Source organism: Phasianus colchicus, unplaced genomic scaffold, assembly GCF_987193195.1.
Source record: "Phasianus colchicus unplaced genomic scaffold, bPhaCol1.hap1.1 HAP1_SCAFFOLD_56, whole genome shotgun sequence".
NCBI lineage: Eukaryota > Metazoa > Chordata > Aves > Galliformes > Phasianidae > Phasianus > Phasianus colchicus.
In genome coordinates, this window is record NW_028325233.1 from 678,454 (window position 1) to 703,628 (window position 25,175).

The 25,175-nt window shown below is 52.5% G+C and overlaps 5 protein-coding genes across 6 annotated transcripts; 1 reads left to right on the top strand and 4 right to left on the bottom strand.

The window, feature by feature from the left end:
- Nucleotides 1-321: 321 nt before the first annotated feature.
- On the bottom strand, nucleotides 322-3,137 carry LOC149911852 (uncharacterized). Its single transcript, XM_090133290.1, has 3 exons — nucleotides 3,132-3,137; nucleotides 1,972-2,843; nucleotides 322-1,218 (listed from the first exon to the last, which is right to left on the bottom strand). Exons 1-3 carry the CDS (start codon nucleotides 3,135-3,137, stop codon nucleotides 1,149-1,151), a joined length of 948 nt encoding a protein of 315 aa, XP_089989416.1. The 3' UTR covers nucleotides 322-1,148.
- On the bottom strand, nucleotides 322-10,741 carry LOC149911853 (uncharacterized). The gene is made up of 6 exons (XM_090133291.1): nucleotides 10,392-10,741; nucleotides 9,710-9,820; nucleotides 6,865-6,947; nucleotides 6,283-6,709; nucleotides 1,977-4,310; nucleotides 322-1,272 (listed from the first exon to the last, which is right to left on the bottom strand). The coding sequence occupies exons 1-5, from the start codon at nucleotides 10,739-10,741 to the stop codon at nucleotides 4,040-4,042; spliced, it is 1,242 nt and encodes a 413-aa protein (XP_089989417.1). The 3' UTR covers nucleotides 322-1,272; nucleotides 1,977-4,039.
- LOC149911854 (uncharacterized) lies at nucleotides 8,633-14,269 on the bottom strand. Its single transcript, XM_090133255.1, has 7 exons — nucleotides 14,077-14,269; nucleotides 13,424-13,489; nucleotides 13,023-13,082; nucleotides 12,402-12,473; nucleotides 11,934-12,026; nucleotides 11,360-11,507; nucleotides 8,633-11,087 (listed from the first exon to the last, which is right to left on the bottom strand). Exons 1-7 carry the CDS (start codon nucleotides 14,261-14,263, stop codon nucleotides 10,925-10,927), a joined length of 789 nt encoding a protein of 262 aa, XP_089989381.1. The 5' UTR covers nucleotides 14,264-14,269; the 3' UTR covers nucleotides 8,633-10,924.
- A 125-nt stretch (nucleotides 14,270-14,394) lies between these two features.
- On the bottom strand, nucleotides 14,395-18,548 carry LOC149911855 (uncharacterized). Of its 2 annotated transcripts, none has more exons than XM_090133236.1 (3): nucleotides 17,768-18,535; nucleotides 15,953-16,030; nucleotides 14,395-14,484 (listed from the first exon to the last, which is right to left on the bottom strand). In XM_090133236.1, the coding sequence occupies exons 1-3, from the start codon at nucleotides 18,533-18,535 to the stop codon at nucleotides 14,395-14,397; spliced, it is 936 nt and encodes a 311-aa protein (XP_089989362.1). The 2 variants fall into 2 exon arrangements, with proteins under 2 accessions (XP_089989362.1, XP_089989363.1); XM_090133237.1 differs by lacking the exons at nucleotides 14,395-14,484; nucleotides 15,953-16,030 and adding exons at nucleotides 16,790-16,921; nucleotides 17,038-17,171 and having other exon boundaries at nucleotides 17,768-18,548.
- Nucleotides 18,548-24,940, top strand: LOC149911856 (RANBP2-like and GRIP domain-containing protein 8). Its single transcript, XM_090133283.1, has 6 exons — nucleotides 18,548-18,653; nucleotides 19,680-19,773; nucleotides 22,304-22,415; nucleotides 22,747-22,903; nucleotides 23,645-23,875; nucleotides 24,257-24,940. Exons 3-6 carry the CDS (start codon nucleotides 22,372-22,374, stop codon nucleotides 24,359-24,361), a joined length of 537 nt encoding a protein of 178 aa, XP_089989409.1. The 5' UTR covers nucleotides 18,548-18,653; nucleotides 19,680-19,773; nucleotides 22,304-22,371; the 3' UTR covers nucleotides 24,362-24,940.
- Nucleotides 24,941-25,175: the final 235 nt, after the last annotated feature.

A 25,175-nucleotide genomic window follows, 5' to 3' on the forward strand; every position in this document is an offset into this window, starting at 1 on the left:
GGTGGAGCAGCTGTCTTCCAACCTGTCCACTGCAGCAGTTGGCATTCTGTAAGCTACTCTTCCCCAGTTTGCAGAACGAGTATCAAAAGTTGATACTCTTTTGTGAAAGAGTAAATGCGGGTTGAAAAAAGAGGCGATATGACATTCCTGACTGCAGATAAACAACAGCACAGATGCTGGTCACCGCCGCTGTAAAAGCTGGACTTGTTAATGAAGCAGCTTATCCATCTGTGTTGGGATTTTGTACAGCTGACCTCACCTGCCTCTCATTCCTTGCCATCGCCCCCTTTTTCTTCTAAGGTGAAAAAGACAGCCTTATTCTTTGTGAGTCCGTAATTGTGATCGTTTATTGATTGAGTACAACCAGGTAAGACATGGAGTGCCAAGTTGGGCGGCACTCGCAGCGCTGCCCTGTAACACCACACACTGCAGCTGCTGCCTTCTGATGTTCTTCCTCTCAGTCCTTCAGGTGCAGATTCCGCATCATTGCCACAGGGCTGTTCATTATAGAGGACTGGAAAAAAACAAAGCAAGTGTAGAAAAAGGACAGAAACAATCTAGGGAGACCTCACTAAGAAAGTCTGAACAGTAAACTTCCACAACAGCCCCATGCAGAACAGCAGGTTACTGCCATTCAGATCACTGACATTACTTCCCATAACACACAGCTTAGCTGCTGTCCCCTCCCTTCCCTACCTGAGCTGCATGCCCTTCCTTTTCCCTACCTGAGCTGCTTGCCCCTTGCCTCCTTTTTCTTGGTGCTCTTGCCTTTTCCTGCTACTCACTCCCAATCTCAACACTTGCCTGCTCTGCTTGCTGCTCTGACAAGTGCCTCTCAACTCTGCTCGCAGCTTCTCTCCTTCTGCATGCCCTTCTCTATTCCCTTCTCGTGCCCTTCAGGCTTCTGCTCCCCTTGCTGAGCCAGCCCATACCCAGTAGCTCCCCTTCAACCTCCTCCGCCCTTTGCCTTTCTCCACACAGATGCTTGCTTCTGGCCAGCACTCCTGCCCAATGCCTAGCCCACAGCCCGCATCTCTTGGGGAGACAGCAAGGTGGCCTGGAGCTACCCACACCTCCTCCCGGGCACGGCTTCTCAGCTTTGCTTCAAGCCCACAAAAATCCCCAAGGAGCTCCTCTTACCTTTGGGCTCAGCTTCTTCTCCTGCCGTGCAGCTCCTGTGCCAGGCCGGGGCTCAGCTCTTCCCACACTCCTCCATTCCTGCAAGGTTGCTTTCCTTTGCTCTGCTGCAGTTAGCTTTCCTACTTGCTTTCTCTTGATATACATGGATTGCTTTTTACTTTTCTTCCTCCTCTGTGCCTCTTTTTTTCTGTTTTCAGCACTTTCATTTTTTTTTTCTTTTTCCATCTTTTTTTTTCTTACTTTTCATTCTCATTTTTCCTTTTGTTTTTTTTTTTCCTTGCCCCCTTGAAATTCTCCACCTTTATCCCCCTCAGCTTGCCTCTATCTGTGTTTCCAAGTGGGTCTTCTCTCTCACATTCCCGTCTAGTGCCTGGTGTCGCCCCACATTACCCTCTATTTCCCTGTGCCCACGCAAGCCCCCTATTGTCTCTCTGCAGCCTTTTATAACCTTACACCTCTCTACTTCCCCCCCAATCCCACCCACAGACCCCTGTCATACCTGTTTCTCTATACCACGCCTACAGCCCTCCCACTGCTCCCTGTAGCCCCACATCCCCTTCTATCCCACCTCCATTCCCCCTACAGCCACTCATAGAGCCACAGTTTCTTAGGTCCTCCCCCAGCTCCCTATATCCCTCCCCGTAGCTCTCCCCAGCCCCTCCCACCCCCCAATGCTCCCTATAGCACCGTGTCCCCCCGTTGCCCCCTCACAGCCCTCTGCTGCCCTAAATCCCCCTGTACCCACCCCTACCGCCCCATGTACCCCAATACCACAGCCGCTGCAGCCCCACCTGCCTCCCTATCCCCCCCCCCGCCTTCCCAGCCCCTCACCCCACCAGGCTTCCTCCCCTGTCCCGGCGCCGCTCTCTGTCCCTCCCGGCTCCGGCTCTGCTGTGCTCAGCACCGCTCCCGTCGTGCCGCGGTTCCGTCTCGGTGCTGCCCGGACAGCTCCGGCGCGCAGCGGCGGTGCGGGGCGGCCCGGGCTGCGGGAGCGCCGCCGCCTGAGGGGAGAAGAGCTCTGAGCCAGCTGCCAACGGCCGTTCCCGCGCGCCGCGCCTCAGCCAATCGGAGCCGGCGCCGCTGCCGCTGACCAACGAGAGCCCGGGGGCGGAACGGATCGGCACGTGCCCAGCGAGAGCCAGGGGGCGGGACGGACCGGCACCTGACCAATGAGAACCCGGGGCTGGGACGGTCCGGCACCTGACCAATGAGAGCCCGGGGGCGGGACGGTCCGGCACCTGACCAATGAGAGCCCGGGGGCGGTGCGGCGTTGCGCTGCGCTGTTGGTGGGAGGAGCGCGGCAGGGGGCGGGCCGTGGGTGGGGCCTCGGGGTGCGCCCTACTGCTATAGGGGGTGCGAGATGGGAATGGGATTGACAGGTGGGAGGTGGGGCTTGGATGTGGGGTTGGGATATGAGGTTTGGAACTGGGCTTGGGAGCTGGGGTTGGGATGTTGGATGTGCATTGGGATGTGAAATGTAGGGTTGGGGTGTGGGGATATGGATATGGGGTGGATATGGAATGGGAAATAGGAAAATGGAATATATATGGGATGGGCTTGGGATGGACATGGGACCAACACTGAAGAATGTGGGATGGATTGGGGATGAAATATGGACACGGGATGGGATTGGGATGATAGTGGCATGGGATAAGTAGATGGAATGGACATGGGATGCATGTGGGGATAAGGATTCGGAATGGCTATGGATATAGGGTTAGGGATGGGGATAGGATGTGGGGGTATGGATGTGGGATGGGTTTGAGATGGCTGTGGGGTGGATATGATGGATATGGGATGGGATAACGTTGTGGGATACGGACGAGGGATGGCTACGAGATGGGGCTGTAGTGGTTATGGGGCCATAGGGGCGATGGGGCCAGGATGCTGCAGTCACCTCTGTCCCCAGAGTTCATCCCCAGTGTGACACATGGAGCCCCACAGCCGCTCCTCTGCCCTTTGTCACTTTCATGGGGAGGACATCCCCCAACCCCCATTATCAAAAATAAACCTTAATTAGAAAAGTGAGGGGTGTCAACTCCGCCCCATGGGAACAATGTTTTCTGTGGGGGAGGGCACAGATGGCGTCTCCAGAGGGCTGTCCCAAACTCTGGGGGGTGTTCACAACTCTAGGATATGACACCACCAGGGTGCCATGAAGGTGTCCCAAGCTTTGGGGTGTGACACAGGGATGTCCCCAATTTTGGTGGTGTGACATTGTCATGTGGTGTTCCCACTTCCCCGGGAAGTCCTCCAGGTGGTCACGGTGTCCCCAGGTTCAGCTCAATGTCCCCAGGGTTCTTTTTGTGCCCTCTGCATGACGGTGACACCCGGCGCCAGCTGCCAGGAGTGACGCCCAACGGTGATGACACCGCATCACGGCTGTGACACACTGGTGTCACACAGTCCCCTCTGGTGGTGGCACAGAGTTCACCACCGTGCATGTCCCCGTCCTCATGGCAGACGATGGTGACAGCACCAGAGGACTCTGGTGTCACCGGGTCCTGCAGTAGGCAGGTCTGGAGGGGTGACAAAGAACAGTGAGAGGCTCAGTGACAGCACGGTGACAACATGGTGCCGCCTGTGCCTGCCCCCATGTGATGGTCAGAGTACAGGGAATGGTGTCACCCGATAGATGGTGGCACACAAGTGATGGTGACACCAGATGACGGTAACAACAGTGACAGCCAGGGATGGGGACGCTGCGTCACGGCTGTTCCACATCGAGGTCACCCTGTGTCACGGCGTCACCTGAAGACAGTGACATTCAGTGACACCCAATGGCATCCAGTGAAGGTGGCACCCAACAATGGTGACACCACCGACCCCATGTCACACCTGCACCAGACCCCACGTGTCCCCCGACTGTCCCCTGCCCCCCTCCCTGTACCCCTCCTCGTCACCTCTTCAATGAGGATGGCACCGTGCTGAAGTTGTGCCACCATGGCAGGGGGGACAGCATGGGACAGTCATGGACAGCCAGGGTGACAGCGTCCAGGAGCTGTAGGACGCTGATGGGGCTCTCAAGGTACGTTGGTACGGCCCCAGGTTCCACGGTTACGGTGACGGTGAGAACTTTGGGGACAAGTGGTTGTCCGGTGTCACCCGGTGGCCCTGGGGGGATTGTTTCCGTGGGGCTTTGCACAGGGATTGGTGGGAACCATCCATTTCTGAAAGGAAGTGGCAAAAAATATACAAGAAAAGTGACATAGTATTGATTTTAATGGAAACAGACATTATTGGGGGCGATCCCACGGGGACAAAGAAGAGCGAGAATGTCTCACTATGTGAGGTTGTCCTCAAAATCCTCATTGGAGACCTCTGGAGGACTCCAGGAACGCCTGGGGACCCCAAGACACCCATGGGACATCTCCAGACCCTTCCAGAAGACAATAGAACCCTCTGAACCCACTTCAGGACCCCCCCACATTCCACAGGATCATTCTGGGACATCTGCAGACCCTTCTGGATGAATCCAAGGACCCCCTGGATCAATTTGAAAACCCCCTGCACCCTCCAAGTCCTCTCTGGGACATCCCCAGAGATGTCTCTGATGACGGGATGACTCCAGGACCACTCAGACCCACATGAGAACTCTCTGGACCCTACCAGACTCTACTGGGACATCTCCAAATCATCCCAGTGGCTCCTCGGAGCTCCTGGACCCATCCTGGGAGCTTCCAGATCCTTCCAGAGACCCCCAGGACCATTCTCGCGAGCCCCTGGACACCCCAGGATCCCTCTGGGACATCTCCAGATCCTTCTGTATGAATCCAAGGACACCTTGGATCCACCTGGGGACCAACTGGATGCCCAAAACCCCTCTACAACATCTCCAGATTCTTCTGCATGCCTCCAGGGGTATATAGGGGGGGGCTTGTGGGGAATCTATGGGCGGAAAGGTGTGAGTGGGGCTTCTGTGAGGTGGAAAGAGGGTCTGGAGGTGGAGAAAGGTTGGAAGGGGAAACTGAGGGATTGTGGAGGGCTTCTGTGGCGTGGAAAGGGGCTCTGAGGATGGAGAGAGGGGGTTGTGAGGGGGAAAAGAGCAGAACAAGGCTTCTGTGAGTGAAAAGGGGGCCTGGGGATGGAGGGGTACATTGTGGAGGGGAACTTGAGGGGTGGAAAGGGGGCTTCTGTAGGGCAGAAAGGGGGGTCTGGGAGTGGACGGGGGGTTGTGTGGGGGAAAAAAGGGGTGAGTTGGGTCTCTGCTGGGAGGAAAAGGGGTCTAGGAATGGAGAAGGGGTGGCAGAGGAAATCTGGAGGGTTGTGGGGGGCTTCTATGGGGTGGAAGGGGAGTCTGGGGGACACCTTAGGGAAGTATTGGGGGGGAGAAGAGGAGAGTGGGATGTCTATGGGGTGGAAAAAGAGTCTGGGGGGAAACTTAGTGGCTTGTGTGGGGGAAAGGGGTGAACAGAGTTTCTACAAGGCAGGAAGAGCATCTCGGGGTGGAGGGAGGGGTGGGAGGGAAGAGCCAGGGGTTGTGCGAGGCTTCTATGGGGTCTGACTGAGGGGAATTGGAGGTCAAAATGAGGGAACTGACTCCAGGGGTCAGGGAGGAGCGCACAGGGACCTCTAGGGGTCAGAAAAAAGGGGCCAGGAGGTGGGAGGAGAAGGGAGGACACGGGACCCTGGGGGTCAAATAGAGGGGAATGGGGGGTGGTAGGAGACTCTGGGGATCAGAATGGGGGAATTGGAGTGGGGGCACTCGGGGGGAGGAGAGGGGGTTCGGGGGTCAGATAGAGGAGACTGGGAAAGGGGGGGACTCTAGGGGACAGAATGGGGAGAGCGGTGGGGGGGTGGGGGGACACCAGGGATCAGAATGGGGGAGGCACAGAGGGGAGGGGTGGAAGAGGACTATGGCGATCAGAACGGGGGGACTGGAAGGGAGGGAGACCGGGGGAAGGGTGTAACCCCGGGGGGCACACAGAGGGACTGGGGGGTGCGGGCGATCAGCGGCAGGGGGAGAGGGGGGGAGGGCAGCGGAAGACACGGGGTGGGGGAGGCGGCGAGACGCAGGGCAGCCGCCCCCGCCGAGGGAAGCCCCGAGCACCACGGAGACCCCGCGGGGCCGAGGCAGAGCGGCACGCGGCCCCCCCGCCGCCTTCACCCCGGCCCCCGCCCCGGCGCCCCCCGAACACCCACCTGTAGGAGCCGAGGCGGCGCCCGGAGCCCCGAGGCGCCCCGCACCGCTTCCGCACGGCCGCCTCCTCGGGTCGCGGCGTGATGACGTCACTCGGCGGGGACGGCGCGGCGCCGTAGCGACGGACCGGCGCTGAGGCGCTGAGGCGCCGTCGCCGTGGCGACGCCGTCGAACGGCACGGCTCCTGCGGGAGCCGCGCTGAGTCGTGCGGCGTCTCCGGCTTCCCCAGAATCGCTTTCTCCAGGCCGATTCCGGGCTGCTGGCGCTTCTTGAAAGCCGAGCGCGCATCTCTGCCCGGTTTTCTCACGGCTCCTGCGGCGGCATCTCTGGCCACTTTCTCCTCCAAGGAAGAACCGAGCGGTGGCCCGGCCGGGCTCGGTGCGTGGGATGTGAGAAGGGCACAGCCCGGAGCAGGACCTGAAGAACGAGCTCAGCTCACCGCTGGCACGTGTTCTGTAGTCCCCCGGGTCCTGCAGAGCTGCGCTGGACTCGCTGAGCAGCACGGCATGGTGCGGGGATGTAAGAGAACACAGGTGCTCGGTAGACTTGCTGGGGCAGGGAGCTCTCACTGATGCTAAACTCACTGAAACGAAGTGACTCGTTCAGGACACGTGCCTGAAACAAATGCTGGTTCTCTAGGCAGAGCTGCCGGACAGACCTGTCAGCACTGGGAATTAAGCACGGCAGTGAGATGAGGCCAGTGATGCGTTCATGTAAGAGCAAGAGGTGCTTTGGAATGCCTTTATGGCTGCACAGCTCCTCGGGAAGCAGTTACACCTGCCGGCTCAATAAGAGCTGTCCCATAGATGCTGTACAGCTGTGGAGCCTTTGCCCACCTGCACTGCATCTTTTAGATGCATCATTGAGAGGAATTGAACCAGCAAGGCTTCAGGGCTGAGCTCTAAGAATGGAAACTCCCTCAACTTTTGAAAGAGACTGGGTTTCTAAGGTCTTAAGACCCGGAGCTGGCAGGGCACACCCCTCTTGTGCCTTTCTCCCGACTGGTTTTTGGGAGACAGCAAATGGACACCCCTACAAGAAGTCTCAGGGTGTTTCCTTTTGACACTCTTATTATGGAAGTAAGAATACATTCCTGGCTCCATTTTGCTCTTGTGTCAGAAGGCAGAGATTTAAGCTACCTAAAGTCACTTTTCCACAAACATTCCCACAGAAAGAAGCATCCAACATCTCTCTGTAGCTACGGAGACCCTGACTTCTCAACTCTTTCCAGGTATGTTTTACTGTCTCTTTCCAAATTTAGAAACGGCAGCTGTGCAGAAAAACATGCCACAGATCCTGAAGTGTGGGCCAGCGGGGAGTTTTACCCCGTCTCCTCCCTGATGTCAATCTGAAGTGATCTCCTTTAGTCCTCAGTATAACAAACGCATCCTGTGACCGTGCTTGAAGACAGTCTCCCTTGAGCATTTTAGCTGAGCTTGGTTAGCGCTCTTAAAACCAGCTGTGCAAGTGCTGCTTTCCTCCCCACTGTGAGGGATTGCTGTCAGGAGCCAACCAGTTATGCCAGGCACATCCAGCAAGGAGCTGCTGTGGCACGATGGGCGCGTGGAGCGGCTGTCTTCCAACCTGTCCTCTGCAGCAGTTAGCATTCTGCGGGTTACTCTTCCCCAGTTTGCAGAACAAATATCAGAAGTTGATGCTCTTTTGTGAAAATGTGGGTTGAAAAAAAGGCAGTGTGACATTCCTGACTGCAGGTGAACAGCAGCACAGATGCTGCCAGCCCCGCTGTAAAAGCTGGACTTGTTAATGAAGCAGCTTATCCATCTGTGTTGGGCAGTGGTATCAGGGCATTGCTCTTCAGATCTTTGTTTTCCATCTGAGGATTTTGTCCCAGCAGGGTTTGTGCCTCAGGATTTTGGGCAGGAGAAGGGCTGGCAGCAGCCCAGGGCAGGACGTGGGTCCCCTGGGGACAGCAGCCACAGCCCCTGCCCCATCTGCACAGTGACCCTGGGCCATCCCTAGGACACCTTGAGACCCTCCTCCTCTGCACAGCCCCACAAAGCACGAGGGAAGGTCTGGGGTGGCACTGGTCCCCCTGGAATGGGGCAGGGATGGTGCCCTCCATCCCATCCATCCCCAGTGCTCAGGGCTCCAGAGATCCCCAGGGTCCCTCAGTGTCCCTGCACCAGTGCCACTCTTATCGTAACAGACTTCTTCCTTATGTCCAGTCTAAAGGAGAAGAGGAAAGGTTGTCAGGGGGTTTCCCCAGTGAGAAGTACAGTTTCAGAAAGGGACGTGTACAGAGAACCCAGAGGAATAGCAAGGCAAGCCTAACAATGACTGCTACAAAACCAATGGTACAAAGAGAGAATTCACTGACAGAAATATCTCACAGTCCAGTGATAAAGATTCACAGCTGCAAGGTTGTCTTCTAATTAAAAACAGTAATTACAAACAATCTGGATTTTTGAGCTAACTGTTATAATAAATATTAGTAGGTGGGGATTGCTAAATGGTGCTGCAGTCTCCTACTCGTAACATCCTTGCTGCTTCATTCTGGGTGCCGTCACTGAGCAGCATCTAATGGAAGTTCTTCCCTGCTCAGCTGGCTGCCTTAGTTGGAGCCCTGATGGCAATGACGTGGTGATGGCAGGCTTAGTTTTGCTGTTTTCTCCTCGTCAGAATACTCCGACTTTTGAAGGAAGCAGCTTCTTGTTTCCTGCCTTCCTGCCTTCCTCCCTTCCTCCCTTTTAATTTTAATTCATTTGGAATATCTATATTCCATATAGATGTTTTGAATATCATTATTTGTAGTGCTGAAAACTTTTTTAGAAAACAGTCATACTCAGTTAAAAAGGTATAATAAGGATGTTAAAGAAAGAACCCTCTGATGTGTTGACCAGGGATGAACATAAAAACAGCTCCCAGTTAATGTATAGGCAGCTGATGTGACTGCCTCTGTCCTCAGCAGCTTGCTCAAAGGAACCCCACAAAGCATTTCAGCGCTGGGCTGCTGAGGGAAGCTGTCGGAACAGGAGCACTGTGTCCTCTTGCAGAGGACCGGGATGCTTTTACAGCTGACGGCTGCTTTGGTTGTGGCCACAGCTCCTGAGGAGTGCAGCAGTGCTGAGAGCTGAAATGGGGGAATGTTGCACCTCCTGGAGGATGCTGAGAAATCAGTGGCCTAGGGCAGGTGCTGGAGAGGAGCTGCAGGGTGCTATCGTGGCAGCTGGGCGCTGCTGGTAGCACAACGGACTGTGCCTCTGCTAAGGCGACTGCAGTCACAGAGCGAGCAGTGACAGCAGGCATACGAGGCTTGCAGCACTGCCTTCCTCCCGTCTCTCTCCACGTTCAGATTCTCGGCCCAGCCCACAAAGCAAAATGAAGTAGAGGAGGCAGGAAATGTGCTCATAGTTCTTGCTTGGTTCCTATTGCAGAGCAAATGATTGCCTGCTGTCCGGTAAAGCTCACGCAGAAGCACTGATGCTTTTGCATAATGCACTGCCACCCTTGTCCCCTGCCCGAGCCGGGACGTAGGGCACCCGCAGCCTCTGGGCAGCCTGGGCCAGGGCCTCGCTGCCTCTGGGGGAGGGATTTCTCTACACATCAACCTCAGTTTCCACTCTTGGAGTTCAAAGCCATTCCCACACGACAGTGGCTGTCTGCCAATGCCAAGTGGCACACAAGGTCTCCTCGTGGGTCAGGTAGTAACATGACAACAGCGTGGACAATTGTGATGGTACTTTCTATTTATTGGTACAGCACAGCCTAGAAAGCCCCAGTTGATGCCAGCTGTGGTTCTCTGGCTGTCAGATGATGTCCCCAAACCCACACACGGGGTGCTCCCAGCTCCTGACTGATGGTGGAGAAGTGGGAGGGCAGAAGTGATGCTGGGGGGGGAAGGGGCGGGAGTCAGGGGGCTGCTGTGCCTGTCATACTTCCCCCAGACAGTTTTTTTTACAGGTGTTACATGATCCCCCTGAGGGGGCCGCTCCCACCTCTTGATGGATGGTGGAGAGGAGTGTGAGGGCAGAGGTGGTGTTGGGGGGGCTGGGGGCTGCAGGGCCTGATATGCTTCCCCCTGGCATTCTGGGTGGTTTTCTGGGTGTTGGGCAATGCCCCCAAACTGACAACCTAGGGGGGCCGCTCCCACCTCCTGAAGGATGGTGGAGGGGAGTGGGAGGGTGGTGATGATGCCCAGGGGGATGGGGGGCTGCTGGGCCAGTTGGCTTTCCCAAGGCAGCGGTTGTCTGTCGGTTGGACAATGTCCCCAAGTCTACACACTGCTGGGCTCGCTTCCATCCCCTGATGGATGCTGGAGGGGAGAGCGAAGGCAGAGGTGGTGCTGGGGGCTGCCAGGCCTCTCAGGCTTCCCTGAGGATGTGGCTGCCCCCAGGCTGACACCCTGAGGGACCACTCCCGACCCCCGAAGGATGGTGGTGGGGGATGGGGGGTGGTCTTGATGCCCAGGGCGGCTGGGGGGCTGCTGGGCCTGTTGCTCATCCGCCAGGGTGCCGTTGTTTGGGTGCCGGCCGATGAGCACAAGCTTCCAAGCCAAGCGGGTTCCTCCCGTCCCCTAAAAGATGGCGGTGGGGGATGGGGGGTGGTGTTGATGCCCCCCGGGCTGCAGAGCCTGGGCTGGTGGGCTGTGGGGCCCGTGACGGGGGCAGCTGAGCCCGGCTGCTGTCAGGTCTGGCAGGGGCCGCCCTGGTGGTGCCATCCGGCTGGTGGGCAGGTGGTCACCGCCGTTGGCATCATGTCCATCTGCCAGGCCCCTTGAGGAGAGCAGGACGAGGGCAAACTGTGGCCGCAGACATCGTGCTGGGCTCCATCAGCTGCAGCGAGGCGCCTGTGGAGAGAGGAACGTGCTGAGGGCCCCTGCTCTCCTTCCTCAATGGCAAAGAGCCGCCCTCAGCTCTCAGCCTGTCTCAGGCCCAGCACTAAGAACGGGCTGCAGGAACGGCCGTGCCAATTCAAACATCTGATAGCGTAAATCTCAGACCACGTTAGCCAACAACTAACCGGCCTCTGTGCTGCTGGAACTACAAGTGCCTCCTGGCTCACAGCAGCCCTACAGTAAAGAGTTGGGCAGGATGGGGGTGGGGGTGAACAACAACTCACTGGTTTCTCTGCCTCCATCGCCGGATAAGCAGACAGCATGTTAGCATGGCTGCCAGCATGGAAACCAGGAAAGCTGCAGTCAGTGCCAGGCAGTACTTCAGTAAAACTTGATCTTCTGTGGCGTTTGCACGTCCTTCATCTTCCACACCTGGAGGAACAATGTGCTCACTGCTGTGTCTTGTGCCCTACTGGCAGTCTCACGAGAGGTCTGACATGGCCAAAAATGTTGTCTTTCACTTTGTTGGCCTCCAGGAACATGTGAAAATCCTTGGGCTGCAATGCTTCCCTGATTCCAGCGAAGCAAAGGGAACTCCCTAAGGCACTGCACATCAAGGCAGCGCCTTAGGGAACCTCTTTTTGGCCTCTCAGCTTTGTTTACACTCTGGCTCTGCCACGGTCCAGACCTTCCTGGGCCATGGATTTGCTCCTTCTTCTCCATCGTGCTCTAAGACTCCTTTTGCACTTGCCCACCATTGCCTCCTGAGGCTGGGTAGTTGTCTGACTAAACAAATCTCACTAGAGCAGGAGAGCGTGTGGATCTGTTTAATCAGGGTATAGACAGAAATACACTCACCACGTGCTGCCTTCTTCATGATTTTCATTAGTAAATGGGACAGTCTCTTGGAATATTTTCCATCTTCCCATGCCACTTTCCATCCCCCAGGACCTTAACAGAAAGCATTAAGATAAATCTTAGAGAAACAAAGTATTGAACTGAGCGGTCTTTTCGGTGAAGTCAACAAAGACAACAGCCACCCTGGGATGCCTGTGGGGCTCCAGCACAGGAAGCAGCCGAGAATTTGGCACAGCCTTCCCTGGAGGCAATTCTGCACCCAAAGCATGAGGAGAACTTCCCACCACACACTGCAATCTACACAACTGCACAAGGGCATCACTGAAGAGCAGATGGTGCCAGGGGATCATGTGAGGACAGGGTACGCACATGCAGCTGTGCATTCTCACTCACGCTTGCAGACATGCCCGGCTGACATTAGGACTGTGAGCTGGCATCTCTCAAAGGAAGCAAAAACTCATGGCATACCAATACGAGTTGCTGGGGCTTCTGTCCTTGAGCTCGGCTGGGAAGCTGGAGACCATTCGACTCCACCCGCACCTGTACACAAACACAGAGCAGCTCCTGTCAGACATGGCCAGGTACTTGTTTAGACTGCAATGCCAGCTCCACAGCACTCTTCTCTGCCTGCTACACAGCAGCATCTGGCAAATAGCTGCTGGGTGCCTGCAGCAGCACCGTGCCAGTCCAAGAAGGAACCGTGTGCGGAACTGTCTGCAGAAGGGAAGGGGCTGGAAGGGGAAGGGAAGATCCCTTTCCTTTGGGATAGCCCCACAGGAGGCTTATGGAGCAGATTATGCTGAGCCTTTGGCAAGACACTGCTTATAGGCGCAGCTGTAATGAGAAACATTCCCATTGTGTGTTGTGATCTCTCTCTTCCTTAGGGACCTGCAGTGACTGGAAGGGGCTCAGCTGATGACGTGGCACTCAGACTTGGGTTGAAAGTTGCCAAGCTGGAGAGGTGGGCAGTTGGCTGGCACCCAGGCTTCTCGTGCAGGAGAAATCACCGGGCAGTGAAAAGCTGAACCCTTCCTGAACTACCACAACCACATATGAGCAGAGAGCGTGAGATGAAGGCTGGTGACTTACCTCTGGCATCCAGCCCAGGCTCAGGAACAGGACTCTGCTTTGGTAATTCACCAAGAGGACCTGCAGGCACAGATGTGATCAGACACAGGTGAGGAGAGCTTCCACTGCACCTTGGGGCCTGGGGTTTTTTTCTGCAGTGACCTGCGAGGACTGGCTGCAGGTCAGGGAATGACATGGCCCAAACAGCAAACGTATAGGTTCTCTCCTCCAAAGAGTGGCAAGGGCTGCCTTCCCACAGATATGTGACAACTCTCCAAATAAAGAAATACTCAGGACTGATCTGTGTACAGCCTTTGAGGCACAAAGAGACTTGAAAGACCCTTGGAGGTTCCTGAGTACCCAAATAAACTATGACGGCACTAACTTTTCTGCCTTCAAGGAAGCAGACACTCACAACTTACCTCTGGGTTTCCCCTGAGACACAAAAGCAGCCTTCATCCCATTGTCCGGATATGGAGCACCATCATCTAGAATCAAGAACAGAAGAGGGATGTTCCCATGGCATGTTGTGATCTCCTCCCTTAGTGGTGGGGGAGGGCTCAGCTAATGGGATGGCAGACTCAGGCCGTGACTGCCAAAGCTACAGGGTGATCTGGAGCCTGGCACTGGGCAGCTTTCCGAAGCTCTCCAGGCCACGTGCAACACCCCTCCGGGACTGTGTGGACGAGCACACCAAGAAAAGACACCTAGAGCAAACTGGGCTCCAGCCGGGGGTCTCTGCTGGGAACCAGGATTCATCTATGGGGAGCACCAGGAAGCCGGAGCAGAAATGCTCCCGCTTTTCCCAGCACACATCTTCTGAGCTCCCCCTAGGTCAGCCCCGGCCAAAGAGCGTGCTCAGCCAGCAGCAGAGCCACGGCCCGGCACGGCTGGAGCCAGCCCTGCAGAGCACTGCTTCCTCACGCCCTCGCCTGGCTCCTGCGCTGCTGCCCGTCCCCCCCATCCCAACACCCCCACAGAAGGCAGCCCCAGGGCAGCGCGGCACACGGGGACAAGAGCCCGGAGCTCTCACCCTCACCGCCACTCGGTTGTGGCCCTGTCTCTGCCCACCCACCTGCTGCTGGCGCTCGCCACGGAGCGGCACAAGTCTCCTGGGAACACGTGGCCGTCAGGAGGAGGAGGAGAGCAAGGCGGGCGGGGGCCGTGGCCCCCCACACTCGTGCCATGCTGCCACCACCACCGCTGCAGCCACAGCGAGTGCTGCTGGGCGGCACAGAACGCCTGGGGCACACGCTGAGCATTGTGAGCTCATGGCACCAGGCGGGGCGTTGTGACCCCACGTCCCCACGATGACATCTGTTCCGCCACCAGGGCCAGCTTCCCCCTGGGCTTGCTGTGTGCGCTGTCGTGCTGGGGGAGGATTCCCAGGCATCTAGAGCAGCAGGAGACCGCTGATGTCACATGGACAGCACGGAAGTGTGGAATGGCTCGGCTGGGAAGCGACATTAAAGAGACAGAGACGCTGTCAAAGGAGAAAGAAAATCACTTCAGTGTTGTTTTTACTGCTTTGTGCAAATCTAGAGATTCACTTTTCTCTTTTAATGCCAAAACAGAAGCCGGTTCTTCAGTGACATTTCTCCTTCAACCCTCCCACCCCATCCACTCTCCCCTCCCATCACCCCTACCTCTCTCATTTTCTCCTTCCTCTCCTCTCCCCTCTCCTCCCCCCCTTCGCTTCCCCTCCCCTCCCCTTCCCCCTCTTTTCTCCCTTTCCCCTCCCCTTCCCCCTTGCCTTATGCCAAACTTACCTCTCCTGCTCTTCTGATTCTCTTGCCTTGCTTTCCTTTGCAATGCTATGCATTGCTCTCTCCATATTTATTGCCAGCCATTCTTTTCTTAGCTCATATTCTTTACTTTTTACTTGGCTTTTTTCTTCTATTCTCTTTGCCTTTCTTCTCTTTTCTTCTTTTAGTCCTTTTTTCTCTTTTCATATATTATTTTCTCTCTCTTCTTTTATTTTCTCTTTTTTCTCTTTTTATTTTTTTCTTTTTCATTTTTCTTTTTTCTCTTTTCTAACATTAAATACTTTTTTCTCTTTTTTCTTTTCTCTTCTTTTATCTTTCTTAATTTTTTTTTGCTTTTTTTTCATTTTTTCTGTTTTCTCTTCTTTTTATCTTTCTTTCTTATTTTTATTATATATTCTTTTTTCTTTTCTCTATTTTGTCTCTTTCCTTTTTCTTTTTTCTATTTTTCATCTTTTTTTTCTTTTCTCTTTTTTCTTTTTTCTTTTTCTCTTTTTTTCCTCTTTTTCTCATTTCCTTTAATCTTTTTTTCTTTTTTTTTCCCTCTTGTTTTTCTCATTTTTTCCTCATTTTTTTTCTCATTTTTCTTTCTCTCTTATTTTTTCTGATTTTAATCATACGTTTTCCTTTAACCCTCCCCTCAAACCCCCCCTCCCCTCCTCTGCTCCCATCCCCTACCCTCCCCATCCCCCTACTCTCCTTTTCTCCCTTACCCTCACCTCCCTTACCCCTCCCCTTCTCCCTTCCTTAGCCTACCATTACCTCGCCTGCCCTTCACTTACCTTCTCCTCACTTCCTTCTTATTCATGCTCTTGGCTTTTCCTGCTACTCAAGCCAAATCTCAACACTTGCCTGCTCCGCTTGCTGCTCTGACAAGTGCCTCTCAGCTCTGCTCGCAACTTAACGCCTACTGCCTGCCCTTCTCTATTCCCTTCTCGTGCCCTTCAGGCTTCTGCTCCCCTTGCTGAGCAAGCCCATGCCTGGTAGCTCCCCTTCAACCTCCTCCGCCCTTTGCCTTTCTCCACACAGATGCTTGCTTCTGGCCAGCACTCCTGCCCACTGCCTAGCCCACAGCCCGCATCTCTTGGGGAGACAGCAAGGTGGCCTGGAGCTACCCACACCTCCTCCCGGGCACGGCTTCTCAGCTTTGCTTCAAGCCCACAAAAATCCCCAAGGAGCTCCTCTTACCTTTGGGCTCAGCTTCTTCTCCTGCCGTGCAGCTCCTGTGCCAGGCCGGGGCTCAGCTCTTCCCACACTCCTCCATTCCTGCCGGGTTGCATTTTTTCATTCTTTGTCTTGCTTTCCTTTGCTCTGCTACGGTTAGCTTTCCTACCTGCTTTCTCTACATTTACACGCATTACTTTTTACTTCTTATTCTCTTTTTTCCTCTTTTCTATTTTCCTCACAGTCCTCCCTGTTTCTTTTTTGTTGCTTGTTTGTTTCTTGGTTGGTTTTTCTGTTTTAATCTTTTTATCTTTTCTTACTTGTTTTTTTTTTTTTTTTTTTTTCAGCCTCCTGATGTTACTTTATATCCATCTGTTGGCCCCCTTTATCCCCCTTATCGTTTCTGTATATGGGCCTTTACCAGTGCCTCTTCTCCCCACATTACCCTATAGCCCCCCGATAGCCCCATATTCCCCTATACTTTACTATAGTCTACACAAGCCCCCTAGAGCTCCCCTACAGCCTTTTATAACCTCATATGTCCCACCTATACCTCTCTGCAGACCCCTATCGCGCCTGTTTCTCCATATCACACCCACAGCCCTCCCACTGCTCCCTCTAGCCCCATATCCTGGGGGTCTTGATAGATGAAAAACTTAATATGAGCCAGCAGTGTGCCCTTGTGGCTCGGAAGGCAAATGATATCCTGGGCTCCATCAAAAGAGGGGTGGCCAGCAGGGACAGGGAGGTGATTGTACCCCTCTACACTGCTCTTGTGAGGCCCCATCTGCAGTACTGCGACCACGTCTGGAGCCCCCAGTACAAGAAAGACAGGGAGCTGTTGGAGAGGGTCCAGAGGAGGGCCACAAAGATGATCAGGGGACTGGAGCACCTCCCTTATGAGGACAGGCTGAGGGAGCTGGGCTTGTTCAGCCTGGAGAAAAGAAGGCTGCGGGGTGACCTCATTGCAGCATTTCAGCACCTAAAGGGAGCCTACAACAGGAGGGGAATCAACTCTTTGAAAGGGTAGAAAACTGCAGGACGAGGGGAAATGGTTTGAAGTTGAGGGAGGGGAGATTTAGGTTGGATGTCAGGGGGAAATTCTTTACAGAGAGAGTGGTGGAACAGGCTGGAACAGCTGCCCAAAGAGGTTGTGGATGCCCCGTCCCTGGAGGTGTTCAAGGCCAGATTGGATGGGGCCCTGGGTAGCCTGGTCTAGTGTGAAATGTGGAGGTTGGTGGCCCTGCATGTGGTAGGAGGGTTGGAGATTCATGATCCTCGAGGTCCCTTCCAACCCTGGCAATTCTGTGATATCCCCTTCTAGCCCACCTATTTGCCCCCTACAGACATCTGTACAACCACATTCTCTTATATCCTCCCCCAGCCCCCTATATCCCTCCCCATAGCTCTCCCCAGCCCCTCTGAGCCCCTTCCCAACCCCCCCAATGCTCCCTATAGCACCGTGTCCCCCCTAAGCCCCTCACCGCCCTCCATTGCCCCAAATCCCCCTAGACCCACCCCTAGAGCCCCATATACCCCAATCCCGTACCACAGCCCACTCCAGCCCCGTGTGCCTCCCTATACCCCAGCAGCCTTCTGTAGCCCCCTGCCCCCCCACGGCCCTCCCAGCTCCCCACAGCTTCCTAGCCCCCTCTACTTCCCTTCAGCCCCTGTATCTCTCCCGGAGCTCCCCAGAGCTCCATATTGATCCCACATCCATCCCACAGCCACAGCCCGTCCCGTACATATCCCACTTCCCCACATCCCATCCTGTCTCCATCCACATCCCCACATCCCAGTCCCACTCCCAGCCCCTCACCCCACACGGAGGTGGCTTACGGCCGCGCAGGGTTCCCTCCCCGGCCCGGCGGCGCTCTCCGTCCCTCCCGGCTCCGGCGCCGCTGTCCTCAGCACCGCTCCCGTCGTGCCGCAGTTCCGTCTCGGTGCTGCCCGGACAGCTCCGGCGCGCAGCGGCTGTGGGACCGGCACCACCTGAGGGGAGAGCCGGCTGCCAACGGCCTTTCCCGCGCACTGCGCCTCAGCCAATCGGAGCCGGCGGCGCTGCCGCTGACCAATGAGAGGCACGAACGGGCCGGAACTGCCCCTGACCAGTGTGAGGCCGGGGAAGGCCGGAGCTGCCGCTGACCGATGAGAGGCACGAACGGACCGGAACTGCCCCTGACCAGTGAGAGGCCGGAGCTGCCGCTGGCCAATGAGAGGCACGAACGGGCCGGAACTGCCCCTGACCAATGAGAGGCCGGGGGCGGGGCAGAGCGGCTGTGGGGGGGCCTCGGGGTGCTCTCTGTTGCCATAGGGGATGGGATCGGGGCTGTGGGATTGCGACTGGGATGAGGGAATGAGATGGACAGGTGGGTGATGGGCTCGGGAGGAGGGACTGGGAATGAGATTTGGAATTGGGATGTGGGATGTAGGATGTGGGGTCGGGACGTGGGGTTGGGATGTTGAATGTGGGATTGGAATGTGAGATTTGGGATTGGGATGTGGGGATGTGGATATGGGATGGATATGGGATGGGATATTGGGCAATGGGATGCGTATGGGATGGGCTCTGGGTATGGGGTGGACTTGGAATGGATACGGGATCATAGAACCATAGAATTGCTCAGGTTGGAAAAGAGCTCCAAGGTCATCAGATCCAACCGCAACCCAACATGAAATCTGTTCAGCCGTGCTTTGTGTCTCTGTGACGTCTGTAAAGATTGAGGTAAAAGACCCAAAGTAAAAGGAGGGCTGCAATCAGTGATTTCTGGGAACTTTGTAGAACTGAAGAACTTCTGAAACAAATGGATGTTTCTGTTCAGCAGAGGGAAAGTAGTCATTTCAAGATAAAACCTGCTGTCCAGAAAGCCTGCAGATGTACTGTGGAACATCCTCTCTAGGCACTAAGAGCAAGGTCTTTTTTCCCTTTCACTTTTCCTTTCCCTTTCCCTTTTTCTTTCCCTTTTCCTTTCTTTCCTTTTTTTCCTTTTCCTTTTCCCTTTCCTTTTCCTTTTCCTTTCCCCTTTCCCTTTTTCCTTTTCCTTTCCTTTTCTTTCTCATGTTGTGCAGATTTTCTCATTGAGTATCTGAAATGTAAGGGAGATACCCCAATGTAGTTCACCTTCTCTTTTTCATAAATAGTCAGTATGGAATATCCCAAACTGCCGTTCTGAATGGCACCACCCCAAAATACATGGTATGGGTTTTTGGTTTGGTTGGTTGGTTATTGTTTGCTTGTTTCTGGAGATATTTCATGTTGATGAGTTTTAATGGTGGGTAGGAGCCTCAGAGAACACCAGGGTAAGGACTCGAGAACTTTGGTCTGGTTTGCAAATTCCCTTGTATCCTTCTGGGCATGCTTTTAAGATGTTGGTCTTCCTCCAGAGAGATTTTTATTATTTTTTCCCTTCACTCCCCTTCCCTGTTCCCTCCCCTTCCCCGTTTCCTTAACTTCCCTTGTCCGACCTTACCTTCACTTACGTTTTATTTTTTATCTTTTTTTTGCCTATTGACTGGGTCAGCAGGAAGGACGTAGACACGAAGGAAGGCATAAGCTTATTTTATTGTCAATTTCAAAACAATACAAAAACAAAGCAGTGCCCTAAAGTGAAAAGATAAGCTTAGCAGGAAAGAAAATAAGCAGTGCAGCGAGTCTAATCATTACCACGTCATAATATAATGACATGTAGCATAGTGATAGTGATTAAGAAAGATGCATCACCAGTTGCCCTACTCCTTTATCGTCATCCAGATTCACAGTGGCTGGGGAGTCCCGGTTGCAGGAAGGATCTGGAGAAGCTGTCCCAGCAGTTGGGAACTCATACGGCGATGTGTCCACCCCGGAGGTGAGGTCTGCAGAGTACTAGGGTAGGCAGCAGTCAGGTGGAACATCCGTTTTCCTTTTCTCCTCTCGGTTTTCTTCCTGAATACCCTGTCCAGGGTTCAAGGAGGAGCAGAAAGAGCTGTGCCATCTGTTTTGGTGTAGCACGGGCCTCTTTGGCAAGACTGAGCGCCCAGAGCCCCGGCAACATGCTTAGTCAGGTAACAGACATTGCAGCAAAGTTCCCTTGTGAGCAAGGCTCCCCACCCTGACTTTGAGGTCGGATGGCAGGGGGAGTGGAAGCTGAGGGAAGCGGCTGTGTGGGAGGGCACGGAGCTGACTTGTTGGGAAGATGGTTTGCCAGGGCTGTGCGCTCTTCAAACTGGTGAGCCCTCGGTAGAGTTACGAGGAGCCCAGTGCTGTCAGTCCGTACAGATCCCTGCGTTTTGTGGAACTGAAGAGCCCAAACAGGGGACAGGTGTTCCTAAGCTTCTGGTTTTCTTTCACGTGCTGTGTGGTTGATATTCCTGTCTGTGTGACAGTGCTGTGGAAGGTCAGGAAAAAGAGAGGGAGAGCTGGGCCAGTGTAGTTTTGCTGCTGTACCTGGCAGCCAGATGATTCCCTGCGATCTGGAAATGGTGCACAGATCATAGAGAGCCAACCAGTGCAGTTAGTGGGAGCTATTTAATCCCCAAAGGTGCTGCTCTGCTGCTGTGAGTGGGTTCTATTGCAGAGGCAGCAGATTCAGCAGTGTGCTGCAGAGCGTGAATGCACGCGGGCTGCTGTTCTGCTGCAGGGTCTTGGGGTGAGGCAGCGTGCATCTTCATTTTGAGCTTTTCCAACAGCAACAAAGTTCTCCTGTGGCTTTGTTGAGCTGACTTGGGTGCTGTTTAGACTATGCAGTGTGGAGCGTACCGCTGCCAAATTCAGAGATGCTCTTCAACCGTTCTGAGATTCCTGTTGGGCTCAACAAAAACCATTGCTTCGCTTCTTGTTGCACTCGAGGCCAAGTTCTGTGGTTTGGTTTCATCTTTGCAGTGATGCTTACAACTCACTGTCTAGCACAGTCAATGGTGGAAATAGTGACTGGTTTTCTTGTTGTGCTGATTTTGGAAGGGAGGGTCTTTCAAGGCTGCCAGCGTGTCTGATGAAGTTTCTTTTCAACCCTGTTTACAAGGAGATGTCAAGCATGACTCTGCTCTGATGAATGTCAGCGTGTCCTTGTTTTACTTCAGAACACAGACTGAAACTCAGGAGACTTGCGTGAATAACTTCCCCCCGTATTTTGGGGTGGGAAGAGGGTTGGAGATGAACTTCAGGCGTACTTAGACTGCAGAGACTTGTTTCACGTTATTTAGTTTACGTCTGCCGTGAAGTTTTTGCTTGTCACTTCCTAGTTCTCTAGCTCCTTCATGCAGGTAGAAAATGCTTTTTGGATGCAGTAGTCTATTTCTGATGTTATCAGCCCAAGATAACTTCACAGCACGCACTGTGTGAGTGAAAGGTGAAACGTAAGTCTCCAAAGGTATCTATGGAGGGGTAGGAGGAGGAAACAAAAGTGAAAATACAAAAAGCAAAGCAGAAGGCAGAGCCGGCAGGAGGGGAAGATGGCAGAAGCACCAGCAGGAGGAGCTGGGGTAACATCTTCACTCTTAGTTTGTAGGATTTGTTTTCTCCTGCAACACTGTTGTATTGCAACAGCAGCAATAACAAAAAGCTCAGCTGTAGCAGACCCCATTCTTCTGATTTCTTTAGTCAGAAGTGTTTGTGAAATGTCCCAAGTATAAAGATCAGTCGCTTGCTTCGCTAATGGCCTCAGTTTTCCTTTGGTAGCTTCTGCCCGTTATTGGAAACAAGATTCCTTTCTTAATCCTGTCTCTTTCAGAAACAAAGGCTTGAATACAAGAAGTGGGCTGGTAATTAACTGTTAGCACTGTTATGCGTTGCTGAAAAGAGGGCTCTTCCTGTTCAGTTGCTTCAAACGTACTGTACATCTGACATGTGCCTGTCGTGTTTGTTTTCGTTTTCCATTCAGAAATGGTTGAAAGGATTCATCTGTGCTAAGCTGTATTTTGAAATAAAAGAGTATGAACTTGCTAAAAGGTAATACGTGTTGATGTATGTGGTTGATCTGTTCTTGAAAGTGTAATAGAAAAGCCAGCTGAAGTAGAGAAATCAAGATCACGATCATGCCTTTTTAAGGTAACAGTAAATGGAAGGATTGGGTGCCACTGAAATCCTTCTAAAGGAGCAACTGCATTAGTTATATAATACCAAAGAAATCATGGAGTTGAAGTGGCTTTTATTTCATCATATGATGCATCTGGTTCTGTGAGCTGCTGCTCAGAACTCAGTACTTGCTGACAAGTAAGTAGCATTGGTACGTGTAAAAATAATGTTGTTCCTCACAGGAAGGTCTAGGTCAAGCATCTAGAACTAAATATAGCCCTGCTTTCCATTTGACAGATTAAATTCCCTTTAGCTTTAGCTGCACGGTGTGGGGGGACTTGTATTATTGAGGAGTATTGATCTTTCTGGGTTTTCTCGCTCTGTAGATACATATCTACTTATCTCAGTGTCCAAGAGAGAGATCCCAGGGCACACAGGTTTCTTGGACAAATTTATGAAGCTCAGGACAACACAGAAAAAGCTGTTGGGTGTTACAAGGTAAGCGATCCACTGACCCCCTGTAATGACCAGCTTTCTTCCTTTGTAAATGGACTTTTAAAATGCATCTGTGCTGTGCATTCCTTAAGCTCAGAGAGAAAATGTGTTGTGGACAAATTGTATGATGTACATTTTGCATTGCCAAATCTGTCTATGATGTACTTAAGAAAGGATTCTTTTTTTGGTAGAATTGGCTTCAGCTTTTATTTATTTATTTTCCAGTTGATTCTTTCTTTTGTGTCCTGACTTGATCTTTGTGGTAACTGCTATGATAGTCTTCCCATTGCCCTTTGGACTAAGGGTCTGTGCCTGCTGTGGAATTGCCAAGCAGGGATGATGGTAATCTCCAGAACCCAATACAGAAGGATCTGGTGCTGAAGATTGTGGAGCTATTCTGCAATAAAGACACCAGTGATGGAAGAGCAAAATACTGGGTTGAGAAAGCTGCCAGGCTGCTCCCCAGGAATCCTGCTGCTCTCAGATTGAAGGTAAATTCCAGCTTCTCATCTCTGCTCTGTGCCTTGAAGAAACTTTCCGTATCTGACTGGGTGCTTCTAGCATGCCATCTAGTCATCTCACAATATTTCCTTGGCTAAATTAGTTTAGCATTAGTTTAGCATGAATCTATTACATGTTAATTTCTTTGCTGTCTGATGTTTTTGTCTAGCTTGCTTGAAAATTGCAGCTCTGAGCTTTCTCATGCGTTTTAAGGTTGAGGTGTTCAAAAATGTGGGGAAACTGTGTTAGCAATAATATCCAAGAAGTTGAGTTTAGATAGTCGCAACAGACACATCAAGTATTGCCTAAGCTGCTTTTTAGTTTTTTGAGTTTAAAAATGCAGAATGTAGGAAGTGCTGTCATTCTCAACTACAGTGTAAATGCTTTCATCAGTTATGCAGTGTCACTTTGGCACTTATTTTTATGTAGCACAGCTGCAGGGACACAGAGGTTCTCAGAGGCTTCTGTTAGCTTTCTGTTGTCTTATTTGGACCAGCTATTCTGTAACAAGGTGTGCTGTCTCTGTCTCAGATAGTCTGACAGTCTTAACTTGGCATCTACGAGAGGCACAGTGAAGTTTTTTCCCGTTATCTCGTTTCTAAGATGTTGGAGTAATTCCAGCAAGTCTGTAGTCTGTGTAGCGGAGGTGAGCAAACTGTCAGGTAATGTGGTTGTTGAAAAGGCTGATGTGGAAAAAAAATATATTAATACGTTGCCTTGATGTTTAATAGGAGAAGTTTCAAGAATATAAAGTCGAAGATGGCTGGAATGAGCTCTTTTATGTGACTCAAGCTGAACTCCGTGTGAGACCCGATGACGTCTACCTTAACATCAGACTTGTTGCACTGTACCGCTCACGCAATAAGTTACGAGATGCTGTGCTCCATGTTCAGGAGGCAGAGAAGAAAATACCTCTGGAGACAAGCTTGGAATGGTACTCCTGTGTCGTAAAGACACTTGAGGTACTTAACCATCTTTTGATCCTGTCATAATCTTCCATATCCTCAAAACTGGTCATAGTCTGTTATTTTTGTTCCACTGACAGCTATTGCTCAAGTGATTTAACTTTTCCAAATGAAAGTCTACTGAAGCCAATTGTTTAATGGGGATTTTCTTCCTAAAGTTAAACCTTGCTTATTTTCTTACTTCAAGTCTAAGCTGGATATAGCAGCTCCATCAGGGGGAGAACTGTTCAAAGAGTTCCTGGAACTTTACTGCTGAAGGATATGTTAATGCCTCAGCTGTGATCCTGGGTTAGGTAGCAGTGTGTCCTGGAGAAGTAATGTCCTTGCCTTCACAGAAAGATGGTGGTTCCTCATCCTCTGATGAACTTTATTCTTTAGGAATGCCTCAAATCAGCGCAGGACAGGACTTGGAACTTAATACAAAGAATTGGGGAGCTATCAAGAGCAGTCATCTACTGGCTCATTCTAGCTTTATTAAAATGAAGTTTGCTTCGGGAGATGTCCATCAGCGCAGAGAGGCACTTGAAAGGTATTGTTTCATCTTTACTGCATTTAAAAACCAACCAAACAGAAACAATCCAGAAGGGAATATGTTTTTCTGAGTCACAGAACATCTAGCAGGCATCAGTTTCCCTGAGTAACCAGTTTGTGGACAGGAGAGGAGTTTCTCTGTGCTAGTGTATAATCAATGAAAATTATATAAAGGAATATTATATAAATCAAATAATATCAAGATGTCATAATAATGAAATAAGCAAGAGAGTTAGGCAGAGCGAGACAAAAAGAATAAATAGGATGCTTACCCATGTCGTGGGCTTGCTCAGGAAAGACCAGTGGAGTGGATCATCCAAAGAGGGAGAGATCCTTCCCCACTGGTAGTGAGCTCTTAAATGGGTCTAGGAGAGGTGGAGCCAGGCTCCACCCCTTCCTGCAGCACAGGTGAATTGCTTTCACCTGTGCTCCCAGGGCTGACTCATTGCTCACCTCAGGTGACTAATCAGAGGTTCAGGCCGTGACTCAGCAGTTCCCATACACTCCACCCCTTCACGGCGTGAACCAATGATCAGGTTGACAAATGGGTAAGCTTTTCCTAATACAGAGACCCACTTATATCACGACACTTATACAGTTTCCATCGCGACGCATGTTGGTACAATTCAAGACAAGTGACGATTGGTGAACGTTGATATTCTTGTATGGGCCAGTGCTCGATGAAGTTACTGGAGGCATGCGGTCGTCAGGTGCAGGTCCGTCCTCTGCTCCATCAGTCCCATGTAGGCCATCACCGGGTGTCGCA